This window comes from Entelurus aequoreus, linkage group LG11 (assembly GCF_033978785.1).
Source record: "Entelurus aequoreus isolate RoL-2023_Sb linkage group LG11, RoL_Eaeq_v1.1, whole genome shotgun sequence".
NCBI classification, from domain to species: domain Eukaryota; kingdom Metazoa; phylum Chordata; class Actinopteri; order Syngnathiformes; family Syngnathidae; genus Entelurus; species Entelurus aequoreus.
Genome location: NC_084741.1, coordinates 23,149,543 through 23,168,461, shown reverse-complemented (window position 1 = coordinate 23,168,461; position 18,919 = coordinate 23,149,543). Strand labels below are relative to the sequence as shown.

Below are 18,919 nucleotides of genomic sequence, written 5' to 3'. Positions count from 1 at the left end.
TGCAATCACATATTTAGAGTTTTTACTCAATTCAAGTTTAAAAGTTAAAGTTTAATATTTGTTTTCACTGCATGTTACTTCTCCTTAAACAAAGTGTTGTTTTTGATTTATAGATTTTTGCACTTTATTTTATTGTATTTCAATTTAATTATATTTTAAAAATATTTCAGTTGAGTGGATGATAGAAAATTGCTATTATTGTTTTTTTCTTTGAAGTAAATTTAGCCCACTTTTGCTAAAATAGAAAATATAGGCTACTGATGGTGCCTTGAATACCGGTTTCTTTCATTTAATGTTCATGTTATGGGGATTTTTATATAAAGGAAATTTGTCTTTTGTGTCTGTTGAAAATTAAAGATTACTGACAGAGCCATAAGAAAATATTGCTTTATTTATCTGATCATATTGGAATATATTTGTTAGGTTTTCAGTAGGTTCAATTAGGTTCACTAGACTATATGCGTCATTTAAAAATTTTTCAATGAACATTCGAACAGTCCGGCCCTCGGCTTGTAGCTAAATTTTTTATTTGGCCCTCCGTCCATTTGACTTTGACACCCCTGTCCTACGGTGTGTAGTGAAGCATGTTTAGTTATTCCTCGTACTGCAGGGATGATACTCGTAAGAAACCCAGTTAATTTTTCGCCATGGAGGCGAGAATTAATAATTTAGAAGTAGATAAAACACTCCAGACGGAGGTTAACCGCTAGCTAGCTATGTTTTAAAACACCGCTTGAAGAGCTTTACCTTTATCATTAGTTTTAAAGCCAAAATACGTCCATTCTCCCTCTTCTGTCTCCACTCTGTTACTGCTTGTAAGTGGTCTGTGTGTGTTGTTGTTGACTCGCGACATGCCGTCAGCATACTTGCCAACCTTGAGGCACTGAAATTCGGGAGTCTCCCAGAAAATTTGGGAGGGTTGGCAAGTATGGCCATCAGGCGCATGAAAAAAAAATGCAGCATATTACCTTTTTTTAATACATTTTTACTGCGGAAGTTTATTAGTGCCGATATACTGTACAACCCTAGTTCGAAGCATCAACCAACCACCAAGTAGCATCAGTGAGCAGATAAGTCCGATAGAGAAAGAGATGATAACTGAAAAACTAACCCGGACCCACTGTGACCTTGTTGATGCAGAAATAAGCTTAATCTAATTCCACATGATTAACAAGATTCTTGATCAATCTTCAATTAATCCCGAAAAGAAATGTGCCGAGCACAACAACATTCTCTGGAAGCTTGCTGCCTTGTTGTTGTGTAGACATTGATTGTTGTCTTTGTGATTAGCAACGTGTCGTTCCCACACTGATGTTTTGTAACTTTGTAGCCTCAGGCAACACAAATGGACACCAGAGCGTCATGGGGGAGGTTGTAGCTCCAAGACCCGGGGTCAGTAGGTCAACTCAGCGTGTATGTACACACGCGCGACCCTGAAAAGCAGTGCACTCACAGCTACGATAGAAGCAGACGCGTGTCCATCACCATGGTGACATGCGGACATAACAACAACAACACCTCCTGGCAACAGCAGCCACGTTGCGTTGGCCCAAGAAACCAACGCGACAAGGCAGCAGCAAGCCGACGCTTTCGCACGCACAAGGCAAAAAACAAACTGAAAAAACCTCTTGGTTTCAATTAATGTGAACGCGCTCCCAACCGGGAGGCAGCAGCGCCGTAATTTGAGGAGGGAAGAGTCGGAGGCAGAGCGGCCGCTCAAGCAGATGGGCCCTGCGTGAATCCTCAGCCTCCAACCGGGCCAAAATCAATACACATCACTGCAAAACAGAGGAGAAATTAATAATTATATTATCACAAGATTGCCGCGCATTGCCGGTGCAATCTAATTAATTGCAGCTTTGTGATTCCTGCTTTAACAGGCTGGTACGTGTCTCAGATACAGATGTGAAGTATTTTTATATCGCACTTTTTCGACTCAAAGCGCTTTACATTGAGATATCTTGTGTCCTTTTCCTCCTCTTTCCATCCGCTTTGCCAAAACAACAGGATCACAAACCTTTTTGATTTGTTTTGTCCTTGGGCGTTTCTTGGTTACAACGCACTCCTTTAGATTGTTAATAGTGTACAACAGGGGTGTCAAACTCCTTTCAGCTCGGGGAAATCCATTCCCAAGTGGGCCGCACTGGTAAAATCATGGCATGGTAACTTAAAAGTAGGCTGACCATATTCTGAAATCCAAAAAAAAGGACATATATATGCGTGTCAAGGCGGGCAGCACGCTAGGTGAAAATTTACCAGTGATACCCTGAACTTGCTTTATAAATAATATATTTATTTAAATAAAGCATTTTTTCTCTGTTGACAGCAGTGTTGGCGCTAGGAATTTTCAAATTGGGGTCCCATGGACCCCATCAAGTCATAAAATGGGGTCCCACAGTAAATTTTTGGGGTCCCACTTTTTTGTAAGCGTTTTGAAAACAAATGATAAACGCATTACCCTGTTATATCTCACATTCTATATTGTGTTTTGGAAAAAGGTTGTCATAAACGTTACTTAATTAATTAAAAGAAATAATAAAAAAAAGAAGACAAATTTGTATGCATATGTAAATTTATTCAATTCTAAACATTCATTCACTTTCTTCTTTCCTTCATGGATCTAAACCAGGGGTCGGGAACATTTTTGGCTGAGAGAGCCATGAAAGCCAAATATTTTAAAATGTATTTCCCTGAGAGCCATATCCTATTTTTTAACACTGAATACAACTAATCGCGTGCATTTTTAAGTAGGACCAACATTTTTAGAGTATAATAGGTCTCTTATTCTTTTTAATAACATTGTTATTCTGAAGCTAACCAATAATAAATAAAATACTTCTTACCATTTGTGCGACTTCTTGAACAGGTGCAGTCGAAAATGGATGGATGGTTTAAAATGCATGAGAATGTTTTCAGGGTGTACCCCGCCTTACGCCCGATTGTAGCTGAGATAGGCTCCAGCGACCCCGCGACCCCGAAGGGAATAAGCGGTAGAAAATGGATGGATGGACGTTGTTTTTAACATTGTGATTAACAGCGGAATTATTTATTACTTATCGTGTTAAGCAATGTCAGCTAAGATTTATCTGAGAGCCAGATGCAGTCATCAAAAGAGCCACATCTGGCTCAAGAGCCATAGGTTCCCTACCCCTGATCTAAACTTTACCGCTGCTGGTAGTTTTTTCTATGTTTTTATTTAATAAGTTGTAGGTATATTTATTTCAGTATAAAAGTGTAAGGGAGTAGGGAGTAGCGGGGGGTGTATATTGTAGCGTCCCGGAAGAGTTAGTGCTGCAAGGGGTTCTGGGTATTTGTTCTGTTGTGTTTATGTTGTGTTATGGTGCAATTCATAAATGTGTTTGTCACCCTCAGTGTGACCTGTATGGCTGTTGAGCAAGTATGACTTGGATTCACTTGTGGTGTGAAAGGCCGTAGATATTATGTGACTGGGCCGGCACGCAAAGGCTGTGCCTTTAAGGCACGCCCCCAATATTGTTGTCTCGGTGGAAAGCGGGAGAATGGTTGCCCCGGGAGATTTTCGGGAGGGGCATTGAAATTCGGGAGTCTCCCTAGAAAATCGGAAGGGTTGGCAATAGGGCTGTGAATCTTTGGGTGTCCCACGATTCGATTCAATATCGATTCTTGGGGTCACGATTCGATTCAAAATTGATTTTTTTTTCAATTCAACACGATTCTCGATTCAAAACCAATTTTTCCCAGATTCAAAACTATTCTCTATTCATTCAATACATAGGATTTCAGCAGGATCTACCCCAATCTGCTGACATGCAAGCAGAGTAGTAGATTTTTGTAAAAATCTTTTATAATTGTAAAGGACAATGTTTTATCAACTGATTGCAATAATGTAAATTTGTTTTAACTATTAAATGAACCAAAAATATGACTTATTTTATCTTTGTGAAAATATTGGACACAGTGTGTTGTCAAGCTTATGAGATTTTGTTTTTTTTATTTTATTTTTTATAAATGTCTAATGATAATGTCAATGAGGGATTTTTAATCACTGCTATGTTGAAATTGTTACTCATATTGATACTGTTGTTGATAATATTCATTTTTGTTTCACTACTTTTGGTTTGTTCTGTGTCGTGTTTGTGTCTCCTCTCAATTGCTCTGTTTATTGCAGTTCTGAGTGTTGCTGGGTCGGGTTTGGTTTTGGAATTGGATTGCATTGTTATACTATTGCTGTGTATTGTTTTGTTGGATTGATTAATTAAAAAAATATATAAAATAAAACATTTAAAAAAAATTAAAATTAAAAAAATATTTTTTAAAAATGAGAATCGATTCTGAATCGCACAAAGTCGAATTAGACAGAATGCAGCAATCAACATTGTTTACATGCCTGGCCCAAGCTGCTCAAACGCAGCAACCATCATGAAGGGTAAAGATGGTATCACATATGAAAATGTGGTATTAGGCAGAGGTGGGACCAAGTCATTGCTTTGCAAGTCACAAGTAAGTCTCAAGTCTTTGCCCTCAAGTCTCGAGTCAAGTCCCGAGTCAAGACAGGCAAGTCCCGAGTCAAGTCCAAAGTCAAGACTAGAAAGTCTCAAGTCAAGTCCCAAGTCCTGCATTTTGAGTTTCGAGTCCTTTCAAGTCCTTTTAACCACAGACTAATATTTTTACACAGATTGTGTATGCTTTTAAAACGCTGTATTTATTTATTAAAACAAGTGCATTTGAAATTGCAGGAAAAAAAATGGTGCTGACATTGCAATTCATAATAGCACTATTAACCAGTCATTTTAATAGTTAAAACAATTTTAAACATTTAACTCATTCCTTTACAGAATAAACACATTTGCAAAAACAAACATTAACATACTATTGGTTGTATTTTATGAAAATAACATTACCACAAAGTTGAGAAGGAGCAAAGATCTTCAATATTTGTATGTGAGAATCACAAAGAAATCTTCTGGGGGAGGATGACCCCCCTACAGGGGTTTGGTTTACAAACTTTCAGCCCCACCTAAAACAAAATTCACCAGCCGCCACTGATTATGATGCATTCTCATTTTAGGCAAAGTATAAGACAATACTTTCTTAACAGTATAATTGTAACCAGGAATAAGTCTTCAAGTAACAATATTCAAATACTAACATTGTTGGGTAAGACAGCATTTGGTTTTATTCTGAATCCAGTGAAACAGATTGGTGGTTTTAGCTGATATAAAGACTTTCAGGTGTTTATATATGTTTAAGTATTTGGCAGACGCTTTTATCCAAAGCGACATACATAAAAAATAGATATAAAACAATCACTGTAAACATTATCATTTAAGGGAAGAATGTAATACAAAATATCAATACAAAGTGTCAAGACAGAATAAACTCTCTGCTGCTGCAGCAACAGAGTTACAGTCTATAGGTCCCTAAAATATATAGATATATAATGTATTCATACATTGTTTATGTAGGATATACGCATGTATATATAATCTAATCATATTGTTTCTTCAATTTAAAAATAGCTGACCGTTTTTTTCCCCCTTCTCTGGGATTATATTCCCAGTTTTGATCTCGGACGTCTGGTCATTTATAGCGTATAAGAATATTATATTACTGTTAAGCAAACTATGAATAATAAAAACGCCAAAACATGTGTCCGTTATCATAGCTACACGTATGACAAAAAAGCGCATGAAAATCAGTGGTATTCAGTGAGGTAAGATGAATTAAATTTGCTGACAGTTCATTGCTCCTGCCAAATGAATTGCACTGAGTGGAGCGGATCACCACTCCAAGATGGCGGCTCCGCGTCTCGTCTGCGCCAGTAGGCAGTAGCGCTCAATGCTGCGTACCCTTATAAGATGTCTATGGTTATAACGTTAGCAGTGAGTTTACAGCCTCACTGATTTAACTACACAGCAAATAAAAGTCATGTTACTTAGCCAATAAACGTTATCTTACATTCAAAACTTACCCTTCTTTGTGCAACTTCAAATGTCGAACGAAGTTGGAAGTTGTTGCGTCTCCGTCTGTAATATTCGAACTGCGTGATTTGCATACGGCAATTCGTTTTTTGTTGACCAAGTCGTAGTTTTTATACCCGAACGAAACCAACTTTGGCATAATTGTTTCTCACTGCCGCATTGTTTGACAACTCATGTTCGGTGGTTGTCCTGCAATTGGATTGGATGAGAGCTGTGGGATGAAAACAACGTAGATTTAATTTGATTGGCTGTTGTACTGACAGCACACACGCTGACAAGCAGCACACACGCTTATAGACACAGACGTGTAAAATGAAAGATACGGAGCGCTCCCAAATAACTTTTTAAGGTTTGGGTTTTGGGGAAAGTAGCAAGTCATGTCAAGTCAAAAGCCTCAAGTCCAAGTGAAGTCACAAGTCATTGATGTTAAAGTCTAAGTCGAGTTGCAAGTCTCTTTACATTTTGTCAAGTCGAGTCTAAAGTCATCAAATTCATGACTCGAGTCTGACTCGAGTCCAAGTCATGTGACTCGAGTCCACACCTCTGGTATTAGGACCCTCCCTTTTGCAGGGAGGAGTTCTCACATAATATTGCACAATGAGAGGTGACTCACTTTTTTAAGTTTAACAATGTATTCTACAAAACAGGAGTAGGGTCAAACAATAGAAATGCCAGCGCTCTGAGAGAGTGAACCAAGCTATCTAAAAGTAAAGCAGTCTCTAAAAGTCTCTCATGCTTTTGTTATTTTTGGTTGCTCCGCCTTTGAATCGAAACTGACGCCTAATTTGACAGCAATCGAAATGGAAACATAACTTAACGTGTGTGTCGAGCACACACACCTCCTTCACTCTCTCTCTGTCTCCAGGCTGGTACTGTACTTCATGACTCCATTAATAATAATATATGTGTGTGTGAAATTGCTTCAAAAAGAAACACAGTAATTTCTAAGGTGTTCCATGCCAATTATTCCCTCAACAGTAGTCTACAATCATGTTTTTATCAACTGGTTAATTGATTTACTAATTCATTGATTAATAGATTTTTATTAATGGAGTTAATTTTTAAAAATTATACATAAAATAAACAATAAATAATTAATTAAATTAAGTAATGTATTCGTTCATTTAATTTAAATTAATTTATCAAAATTTACCAATTACGATCATAGTTGATTATGTCCTCAAACAGCAGCATCCAGAGAGAAGAGATTGACAGCCATTGCATGCTTGAGGGCGTGGCTGCCTTTTGATTGCTAAGCCCTGAACACAGTGTCAACATTTCAAGAAGCAAAAGTATACAAACCAAAACATAGGACATTAGGATTCGTGTTTTCCTCAGACCTGTCGGACCAGCTGTTGGAGGTTGTCGGGCTGGAGGGCGCCATGGAGATGGGTCAGATCTACACGGGCCTGAAGAGCGCTGGACGACGCCTTGCACAGTGCTCCTCTGTGACCATCAGGTCTGTACTGTACATTTGTATGCATGTCTTTCTTTGATTGGGCTTTAGCTGCTGCTCTCCAATCAACACATCGGACTTCCTTCTCATTCTCACTTGCAGGACCAGTAAGTCCCTGCCCATGCAGATTGATGGAGAGCCCTGGATGCAGACTCCATGCACTGTAAGTCTTTACTTTCTTCGCTTTCTTTAATCCAGCTGTTCCTGTATGTTTAGCCAAAATAAAACCTTCAAGAAAAACATTTTAGTTGGTAAAACACCTTACTGTCCGTGGCCGATGTTATGAGTGCATTGACGTTTATTGTGTATTGAATGGATCCCCATTAGCTGACGCCAAGGCAACCGCTGGTCTTCCTGGGGTCCATATAGGAGCCTACAAAATAAAAATACAAAGAATACATACATTACCAAACATTATACAAAAGAAAAGTACAACATACGATAAAAAAAAAGCTAGTTAAACCCAGTATTAAAAATGTATGTCATGTGGGCAGCTGCAATAGGTGTATCTTCAAAGCTGTCTTGAATGACAATTTACTTTGTGAGAGATTAAATTAAATGGCAACCGATTCCAGAATGATATACATCTATACATGACTGTACGTGCGAGGACATTGGTCCTGGGAGCAGGAAGTTCCAAATAGCCATTGCTGGCATTCCTAATGTCATGAATATGTGTCAGTTGATTTTAAAAACTGTTTGTAAAAGTAATCTGGTGATTGATCTAACATGATAGTTCTAAAGAACATAAGGAGACCACAATGCATCTTCTGTTCAACAGATAACCAGGACAGGTGTGAATGCATCTATGAAATATTGATGCGCAAAGAACATTTAAGTAGCAGTCTAGCTGCTCTGTTCTCAACAAGTTGCAGTTTGTTCAGGTCAGACTTAGTCGTAGCGGACCATATTATAGGACAGTAATGAAGATGACAGAAAACCAAGGACTGTATGACTCGACCCATTGTTGAGGGTGTCAAGTAGGTGAGCACTTCCTGACTATGGCTAAACCTCTTCCCATTTTCATTCAAATACCATCAATATGATTGTGCGCTGAGGTTCATGGGTGGTGAGGCACTAACACCTTTCGAGTAATTTTTTTTTTTCACTACATATTCTTGTACCACATATGCGCACGAAAGTACATCCATTATATTTGTTTGTCTTCTGGGTATTTTATTTTGAAAGAATCCCCACTTCTGCCCCTGTGTCACACTTGATGAGCCTCCTCCATGAATGTGCGCGGCTACGGTAAGCTAGCAGGGAAACAAATAGTGATGTGCGGATCGATACTTAAATATCGATACCGCCAATACCAGATATTTATGCTGTGATCTTGATTTTCAAGTCAAAACGTAGATACTTGTAATACTTGAGTTATTTGAGTTAATATATATCATTTACAGGAACTTGTGAAAGAGGCAATGTGACAATGTTGGATGTTTTGGATGCCGTTTTTATTAGAGATGTGCGATAATGGCTTTTTTGCCGATAACCGATATTCCGATATTGTCCAACTCTTAATTACCAATTCCGATATCAACCGATACCGATATATACAGTCGTGGAATTAACACATTATTATGCCTAATTTTGTTGTGATGCCCCGCTGGATGCATTAAACAATGTAACAAGGATTTCCAAAACAAATCAACTCAAGTTATGGAAAAAAATGCCAACATGGCACTGCCATATTTATTATTGAAGTCACAAAGTGCATTATTTTTTTTAACATGCCTCAAAACAGCAGCTTGGAATTTGGGACATGCTCTCCCTGAGAGAGCATGAGGAGGTTGAGGTGGGCGGGGTTGGGGTGTATATTGTAGCGTCCCGGAAGAGTTAGTGCTGCAAGGGGTTCTGAGTATTTGTTCTGTTGTGTTTATGTTGTGTTACGGTGCGGCTGTTCTCCCGAAAAGTGTTTGTCATTCTTGTTTGGTGTAGGTTCACAGTGTGGCGCATATTTGTAACAGTGTTAAAGTTGTTTATACGGCAACCCTCAGTGTGACCTGTATGGCTGTTGACCAAGTATGTTTTGCATTCACTTGTGTGTGTGAAAAGCCGTAGATATTATGTGCCTCGGCCGGCACGCAAAGGAAGTGCCTTTAAGGTTGATTGGCGCTCTGTACTTCTCTCTACGTCCGTGTATACAGCGTCGTTTTAAAAAGTCATACATTTTACTTTGTGAAACAGATACCGATAATTCAGGGGTCAGGGGTTTATTTTTTTTGTTTCTATCTGCAGTTAAGCCCGATGCTATCACGTTAGCTCCGTAGCTAAAGTGCTTCGCCGATGTATTGTCGTGGAGATAAAAGTCACTGTGAATGTCCATTTCGCGTTCTCGACTCTCATTTTCAAGAGGATATAGTATCCGAAGTGGTTTAAAATACAAATCCGTGATCCACAATAGAAAAAGGACAAAGTGTGGTGTAGTGGAAAGTCCAGGTTGTCAATGAGAACCAAAGTAGATTTAACACAAGAGTTTTATTTTACTCATAATCAAATGGTACAATGGTTGGGTTGAGTTGTCTAGCACACAGAAAGTTTCCCCCCCGGGCGCGCCCGTCACCATGAAAAAGAAGATGGTGCCCAAAACACTCTCTTCGTTTGGCTTTATCCCTTTCTTATCTCTCTTGTTAGTGCGTCAATGTCTTATTTTGTTTTCCCTATCTGTTCCATAGCAACTCGAATCTTTTAGACAGTCAACACATTCACTAGACAGGTTGGCATGACTTAAAGTTCACTTTTGTCCCACAGAAAAGGAAGAGAAATCAAAATGAGCATACATTTTTGACAGACATGAACTATAGGTCAAAGGTCAGAAATTCTACTACATACCCGCCTTCCAGGGTCTTAAGACCCTGGACCAAAACAATTTCTGATATAGACCACTAAATTAAATCTCTACCGCAGATAGAGGCAAAAACCTCAATGTTTTTATACGAGGCAAAAATTCCGTCTATGACCCTCCTTCAGAGCGATCGCTGTTACCAGCCTGCAGTAAAACCATCTCACAGAACACAATTAGTGGCCTACCCTTTGAGTTAGTAACGTAATACCAAAATACTTTGATCATGAACATAATTAGATGAATATATATATGCTTATTCAAGATGTATTTTCACATTAATAATGAATCAAACAAGATCTGGTTTAGAATTAATATAGACTTATGACTGTAAGCTGTTGCATTATTATTTTTCCCGGCATTTGCAATGAATGTAGTTACCAATTGATTTTGTACACACAACTGAATTTCGTATGAGTCCATGTTCGATTAGTGCTCGTATGGATGGCTCGGTGGTGCCTCAGGCTGGTGGCCTGCCGACACCTCGTTGGGCTTTTGGCTGCCTTGGTGAAGAAAGAGATCCACTCAAACAGTCTGTCTCTGTCTGTTCTTGGGGTGTGGTTCAGTCCATTGGGCAGACTGTTTAATGGCATGTCCGTGCTGGCCGAAATTGGGGAAAAGTATGGGGCTTTGGGGAAGGCGGGGCAAAGTATGGGGCGTTGGGGCTTTGGTCCAGGCCCTCGGCTTGCTTCAACGCCTCCTCGCCGCTTCGGCACTCCCGACACCTCCTTCCAGGGCTGCTGGAGTCCCGATGGACGCATCGTTCCTGGCTACGTTAGTTGTTCTCGTCATCGCTGGCAAGGTGTTGTCTCTCCTCTCGGTTCCTTCCAGTCAGGTATCGGGTGTTGGTCCTGGATCGGCTTTGATCGTGCCCCTCTTAGCGAGTGCAAGGGAATCTGGAGTGGCATTTTGGTCTCATGGTCTTTCCGCCTTCCTAGGAAGCTGCTGGTCCTGAGAAGTGCTGATCTTGTGACTGAAGATGATAACCTGTTTTCTTAAAATATGTGCCGTTGTTTGACCTAATCTTTTTGGGGAAACCATGTCGGGATATTAGATCATTCACAAAACATTTAATTACTGAATTGGCACCCTCCTTTGAGGTTGGGTTTGCTTCCGCCAACCACTGCAATTGTCAATCTAAATCATTACGTTCCTTTATCCTTGTACCGGATTGATCATATCGATTAAATAAAACCTCAACACGCTCAAACTTGACCCAATCCAAACTCACCTCCCCCCTCTGTCCCTCTCACAGGGACAGTGTTAGTCGCAGTAATAGTAATAGTAGTAGTAGTAGTAGTATTAGTAGTTTCAGAAACATCCAAGAAAAAGAAAAGACAGCTGATAGTCAAGCGCAGCAAGAACAGAGGCGGAGGACAGGTCATGTTTGAGGTCACTGTTCGCTTTTGCAATAGTACTTTGATATTTTACAACACCTAGTGAATTATTGTGGCCTCAATAATTCACTAAATAGTTGTATTTAATTTAGTCTATCTATGATGGGACTATGCACAGAAACATTAAGTTCAGAAACAGATATGTTCTGTACTAGATTATATCTAAATAGCTACTTTCCATCTGTAGTCCCTGGCTACCTAAATTAAGGGGATCCACAAATCAAGCAATAAAATTATGACACTAATTAATCATAATAAATATATACATTCATAATAATCAATAATTAATCAAAAATAATCATACTGTAGCATGTATTCAATTATAAGAAAAGTCACCAAATGCCCCTTCATGGACACATACTTACCATACAATACAACCACACCTTATTTACATCATCACACAAAGACAATACATGCTCTTGTTCACATCTGTCATCATTCGTAAAAACAACCAAGATTTTAACAGCCATACCTCACAATTTACAACAAAAATGCTCTAATGGATAAATATAATACTCATTAAATTGATGTGTCAACATAATGCCCCTCTTAGTGACCGTCTGAGCAGCCTTGATTGCTCCAAAGCCACTTTTTAATTTCAAATTTTCTATTCCTTTTGTTTTAACGTGGAGAAGGCTAATTGGTCTGTACATGTTCTGGTCTTCTTTATTTCCTGCTTTATGGATTTAATTATAGTAGCAGTTTCTCGACGTGGTAGGGAAAGTGTTTTCCGTTATTGATTTATTTATCAATCGTTGTTATACGAGCAATAATACAATCCTTATATGTTTTTAGGAAGATAGTGTCCAACCCATATATATATATCTCTAGATCGTGAGTCTGATAATGCAGCGAAGATTTTGTTTAACTTTGTTTCATTTGTTAATTCTAAAATTAGTCCATCCTGAATAAATGACAATTATTTGCACTGATTTTGAGGGATTTTTATTCAGGGTTTGTACAGACTGATGAAATGTTCATTAAAATTATTACTTATGTCCAGACTGTCTGCGATTGTAGCGCCATTGATATTTAATGTTATAGTGTTGTTTCTTGTTTGCTCTCTTCCCGTAAGTTTGTATCTGGTTTTCCATAACTCTCTATTGTTCCTTTTTGCAGCTTTAATTAATTCTAAGTGAAAGTCAGCCTTAGACTTCCGCATAAACATTGTAACTTTTGTTCCTCCAAACTTTTAAATCATACGATCTGCATTTAGACCTGTTTTTTAATTGCTCTTATGAGAGCTGAGTCCTCATGTCTTTATTAGAATCCAATGGTATTTTTATTTTAACACTCTTCTTTCTGGTTTTGTATTCGTGTATTTACAGATGTTCTCTTTAATTTTTGTCATCCAATTGTAATTCTAGTAGGGCTGCTTTCATTTGTATCATGTAGAAGCCATTTATAATATCCTTAAGTTTCTTTCTACGCGTCTTATTTAACCAGTCCAGATTAACGTCCTCCATGACGTTACTTCTGTCATACTATGCTGTTTGAGGATGTATTAATGTTTTCCCTTTCATAAATCATAATTCCTCCCCTCTTTGTCACTCGATCTGTCTTTTCTGTAATCTTGTCCCCCGGGACATTAATTAGAACGTAAAGGTGTTGTGGGTTTTAACCATGTCTCTGATAGACACGGTAATCCGGATTAGAGTCTGACAGTAACTGCTGTATTTGTTCAGTATATTTCCTGTGGTAGAAAGTTTATTAATGCGGACACGTTTGTTACTGAATACTTTCTACAGACTTCTGTCTCTCTGCGACTTTGTGTATGTAATAAACAACTATAAATATTTGATATGCTTAAATTTTGTTTTAGCTCAGCTGTTGTGTAGCTGCTAGCTCTTTGTAGCCTACAGCAGAAATGTCCAAATTGCAACCAATAGCTATGTTTTTAACAGACAACCGAAATAATTGATTTGCGTATCGGTTCAATCAGCGGCAGCTACGCCCTGTTTTATCATTTGACCTAAAAAATTTTTTGTTTCGTAGGCAGGACAGAGGGAACAATGTGGGTCATTAGTTGTCCATCTTATACCATTCTAATTGTTTTAAGGATAGTTCACATGAGCGGCCATACCTTGAGTCCCACCATATATAAGAGTCAAAAGGCTCCTATTATGAGTCGTCTAATTGGTGATCATACACTTTGGCGGTTTGGGTGGCAGGACACACGGACGCACCTCCGTCAGCCAGCGCTAGGACAGTTGGAGCAGTCCCCGTCTTCCACTCATTCCTGGGAGGCATCCCCAGTAGTTGTCAGCTGATGTCGTGCTGTCAGGCAACATCAGGAAGTTCCTTCTGTGCAGTATTGAATTGTCAGGGCACAGTTCGTAAGCAGGTCATTTCAAGGTGTGTGCAGGTTGACCACAAAGGAATGCTTCAAAGATTGTGTTGAACATTGTCCGTTGACACTTATGTCCAGCAGGGGTCTGTTTGTATCCTGCTGTTCGTCCTGCTGTCACACCTGTATTTTTTGTGAGCATGTTCTGGCTACAACTTTGGAGCTTGTCTTGTTCAGAGAAGCTGGCAGTCCCCCTGCTGCATATCCTTTCCACCCTCGCTTGACCTAGGGCACCCGTGGCTACCACCCAAGTCCGTCTGTATGGTTTTACGTTTTGTTGAGGTTTTTTCCTCCAGAATTTGGAACTCAAAACATGTACACCCATCGTTTTCATATCCTCTCGGTTAGTTCAATTTGCATATCACGTTTTAAAATTACAGTCTTAACTATCCCATTAATTGCTAATCAAAAACCTTAATTCAAAGATTATACGTACTACTTCATGTGTATTTAAGTACCCTTTTAATTCACCTAAAGACCATCTATAAGTTAATTTAAACTATTATTTGTCTATCAGTAGGCGCGAGCAAGCTGTCATGCTTGCACTCTGACCTCCTGCTGTGCCCGATACTCTCCAAAACAAAGGAATGTTTTTATTCACGTTTCTCCTTATCTTTCAGCTAAATCTTTTAATCTTTTAACTTTTAACGTCCGTACTGTGTTTATTTTTATTGTCAGCATTTTAAAATATTTAAAATCTCAGGTACCCCTTGGCATACCTTCAAGTACCTCCCTTTTTTGTCTGGGCGGAAACACCATACCCTCATTTGAGAACTACTGGTTTAGCCTATGAAAAATCCTTTGTCTCATACATCATTACACTGTACAACTCCTCTTTGGGGGGCTAGGATGACAGGGAATGCAAAACAATAACAGTGCAATACTTTTTTTTTTTATATCATGGTCGTTAATGCCTAGTTTCTCTTTTAATAGAATCTATTTTGTTTCCATTTATACCCTTATTAGTTACTGTTTACTTTTTAGTTCTTCTTCCAAAGGGAACTCTCCTGAAGGAATCAATAACTGTCTATCTATCTATCTATTACTAACCCGAGCACAATTCATGACGTCATGCTCATCTTGCAGACAGTTATTTCCATTTAGTTTTATTCTCTATTTGTAATTCTACATGCACCAATGTCACATAGAAATTTGCTTTCTTTGTTATTTATTTACATTATTATTTCTGGTTTACTTGCTGTCTGTTTACTTAAGTTCTCATATTCTGGTCTGTCTTCCTTCTGATTAGAATTTGTTTAACGCTTCTCTACGTTTTGTTTTGACAATGGCGCTGAGTGGCTCTTATCTGTACTTCTTCAGACTCTATGTTTCACAGATGCCCTTAGATGTATTAGAATATAAATTTAACTTTTATTTTATTGTGTGTTTATTCCTAAAAAAAATTAAAATGTCAATGTATGATCAATTTATCTTTATCAAATTTAAATTCAATATTATTAATTTATTTGTTGTATAACTATTAATTCAAAGTTACAATGTGTCCTAATCTATGATGTTCGTGCGTGTGTGTTTGTCTCAACTTCCCACAGGAACTGGATGGATCAGATAAGCAGCAAAGCTGTACCAAAAAAAAGTATACTAGACATATAAATGAATGATGAATTAAACAATGTTTCAATGTCCCACAATCCGTATTTATTTATTGATAATTAACCGTGTAATTTTCCATATATCTATTATTTTACTGGACTTAGCAAGCACCTACTACTAGCACACTCTACAGACCGAGAATAACTGTTTAACCACACTTGGTAATGCCAAGCTAGATGCTAACCTAGCCTTACTATGCCTCAGTAAGCAAACTTTTGCTAACCTAGCCCAATGCTATGCTAACACAATGCTAACCTAGCTCAATGCTATGCTAACACAATGCTAACCTAGCTCAATGCTATGCTAACACAATGCTAACCTAGCTCAATGCTATGTGTCACTCCTCTTCGAACTAATGCCTCACGCAGCTGTCATTCACACAGCCTCGTCACACGCACACACTCTTATCTCAAAATGTCTCCCAGCTTTTTTTTTTTTTATATGTGTCACACAGTCACTCACACACAGAGAATTTACCAGCGAGCAAGAGCCTTTTTTCCCGTATTCAAAATCTCAGTGTGTAAAACAACTGTAATATCGCACAGTCACAATCACCAGTATAGTTAAAAACAAATTCAAATGACTGGAATTAGCTCGCAGCGCCCACGAGGGGGAGCCTCCCTGCTTAGGCTGCTGCCTCCGCGATCCAACCTCTTGATAAGCGAAAGAAAATAATTATATGGATGGATCATTCACTCATGTGTTTTCTGTACATAACTTTGTCTATTTTCTCACACGCACACACATAACCAACAATTTCCCAGGTCTTGCAGATCAGCGTGGGTGCGAAAAAAGCGTGAGGGAACTCTCACAAAAGCATGAGGGAGAATTAAAACAGATAAGAAACCAGGTGCTACACAAAAGTTATTAAAATACGCAGATACATATATATAAATTTAAAAACACACATTTTTATCCCACTAAACACTCCCCCCTGGTCCGGACCAATATAAACAACTAATGCACGCGTGCTTTTGTGGAATCGGCCGTCTCATAACACACACACGCAGGTCATTCTTACTCATATAATGGCGATTAACCCATTCAGCGGAGCAAATCCTGCTTTTCCTTCCTGACCAACACGGATAACAGCCTAAGGCGCTGTAGAATTACCAGGAATCACCCTTCAATTTCTACAGTACATCGTGTCTGGTCAGTCCATATAGTTTCACCAAGGCTCTACCATATGGAGCCCTTACTCTATCCATCTATACTGCAGCAAATTTCCAAATTCGTGACAACTTGGCTCAGTTGATCTCCTTTACCGGAGTCACTGAACGATCACCTTATATCAGGCTTTTTACCCGGCTGCAGCTTCCACATAGACAGATACGTAGGACCTTCATAGACGTCATAAATTTGTGTGGGCCAAATGTCACACCAGTTTAGCCAACCTTGCCTTAAATTTCGCTGTGTCCAACTCCGGCTAACCATGTACTTGCAGAAAAGAAATTTTTCGTCTCACATCGTCTATGCTTCTACACTCCAAACCACCAAAATTCTATCAACAATCCCCATTTGTTAAAAACAAGAGATTACAAGTTTTCAACAAACACACAGACAAATGATCACATATAATACAACTCAAACCAACCAACACATGCCTCAGTCTAGGTTGTTTTTGGAGAACTATCTTTTATGAAAAAAAATTTCAGTTTTCATCTTACCGATCCCGTTTCTCTTCAGACAGACAACTTTTACACAATAAGCAAAATAGCTTGCCTTTTATTAGATGCGCGCGTGCAAGCGTTGTCTGCCTGAGAGAGAAGCCGGATCGGATGTTGACTTGCAGAGTTCTGGACCATCCTAGTTCGTGACGCCAATTTTGTAGTGGAAAGTCCAGGTTGTCAATGAGAACCAAAGTAGATTTAACACAAGAGTTTTATTTTACTCATAATCAAATGGTACAATGGTTGGGTTGAGTTGTCTAGCACACAGAAAGTTTCCCCCCCGGGCGCGCCCGTCACCATGAAAAAGAAGATGGTGCCCAAAACACTCTCTTCGTTTGGCTTTATCCCTTTCTTATCTCTCTTGTTAGTGCGTCAATGTCTTATTTTGTTTTCCCTATCTGTTCCATAGCAACTCGAATCTTTTAGACAGTCAACACATTCACTAGACAGGTTGGCATGACTTAAAGTTCACTTTTGTCCCACAGAAGAGGAAGAGAAATCAAAATGAGCATACATTTTTGACAGACATGAACTATAGGTCAAAGGTCAGAAATTCTACTACAGTGGAATCCAATGAACCCTTGTACCTAAGTTACGGTCAGAGCGAAAAAAGATGCGTCCTGCACTGCACTCTAGTCCTTCACTCTTACGTTCCTCATCCACGAATCTTTCATCTTCGCTCAAATTAATGGGGTAATCGTCGCTTTCTCGGTCCGAATCGCTCTCGCTGCTGGTGTAAACAATTTTTACATATAGAAATATAGACATTTTTATTTGATCTATTTTCAGATTCATTATTTTGAAGGGTAGTAGTTTAAGCCTACAGTAATTTTGTACTCACATGTTTATTATGTCCTAATTTCTATTGTCGTTTTATTTATACCGTGTTTTTTATTTATTATTAATGCATTTTATTATTACTTATTATTTGTGTATTTTTTTCCCTATATTGTTAAGATGCTACGCATTTTTTTAAATTTCAAATTCAAACCTGTGATGTCACTGCCAAAGAATGGAAGTATGTCACCGCTTTGGAATGTTTACAATAAAAACACAACAAAAAAATGCATTATTGTCAATATTTCAGAATAATTCCCACAAATAAAATGTTTATGTAAATTACAATATTCTGACGTACATCTTATCATATAACTGATACTAGTAAGTGTTTCCTTGTTTTAAAAAAACAGTTTAAAAAAGACAACTATAATAACAAGCTAGTCTTTTGAACGGCTCACTTCAAATTCATTTGATCAAAAACTGCTTCTAATCATACACAAAATACATTCATAGCACCTTTCAATGGACAAATCATAATATGAATTATTGTTATCATTATTGGTTTTTAACCTCCACCTGGATAAATCGTACCATACTAACTATCAGAAAAGCAATACTTTTTTTTGTCCTGTCCAGCTTCTCAGGCAAATCATATAGTTGATGTAGATGCCCATATCGGCTGTTCAGATTTACTTTACAAAAGAGAAGTGTAGGATACTTCTCTTGTTGTCTTATTTGTTTTTGACTTTATTTATATTATCATTTGGTGCAGCCTGGCCGGAGCAGGAGGGGATAGAAAGAGAAAAAAAGGAAGACAGAGGGGGAAATTGTGGGGACAAGAGGGGGATTAGAC

General features: G+C 38.4%; 1 protein-coding gene across 1 annotated transcript in view; it reads left to right on the top strand.

Annotated features, from left to right (window-relative positions):
• dgkb (diacylglycerol kinase, beta) overlaps positions 1-18,919 on the top strand; it is a 260,736-nt gene that overhangs the window by 222,918 nt on the left and 18,899 nt on the right. Inside the window, 2 exon segments of the mRNA XM_062062705.1 lie at positions 7,299-7,419; positions 7,519-7,579. Of these exon segments, the coding sequence (XP_061918689.1) occupies positions 7,299-7,419; positions 7,519-7,579 (182 nt within the window).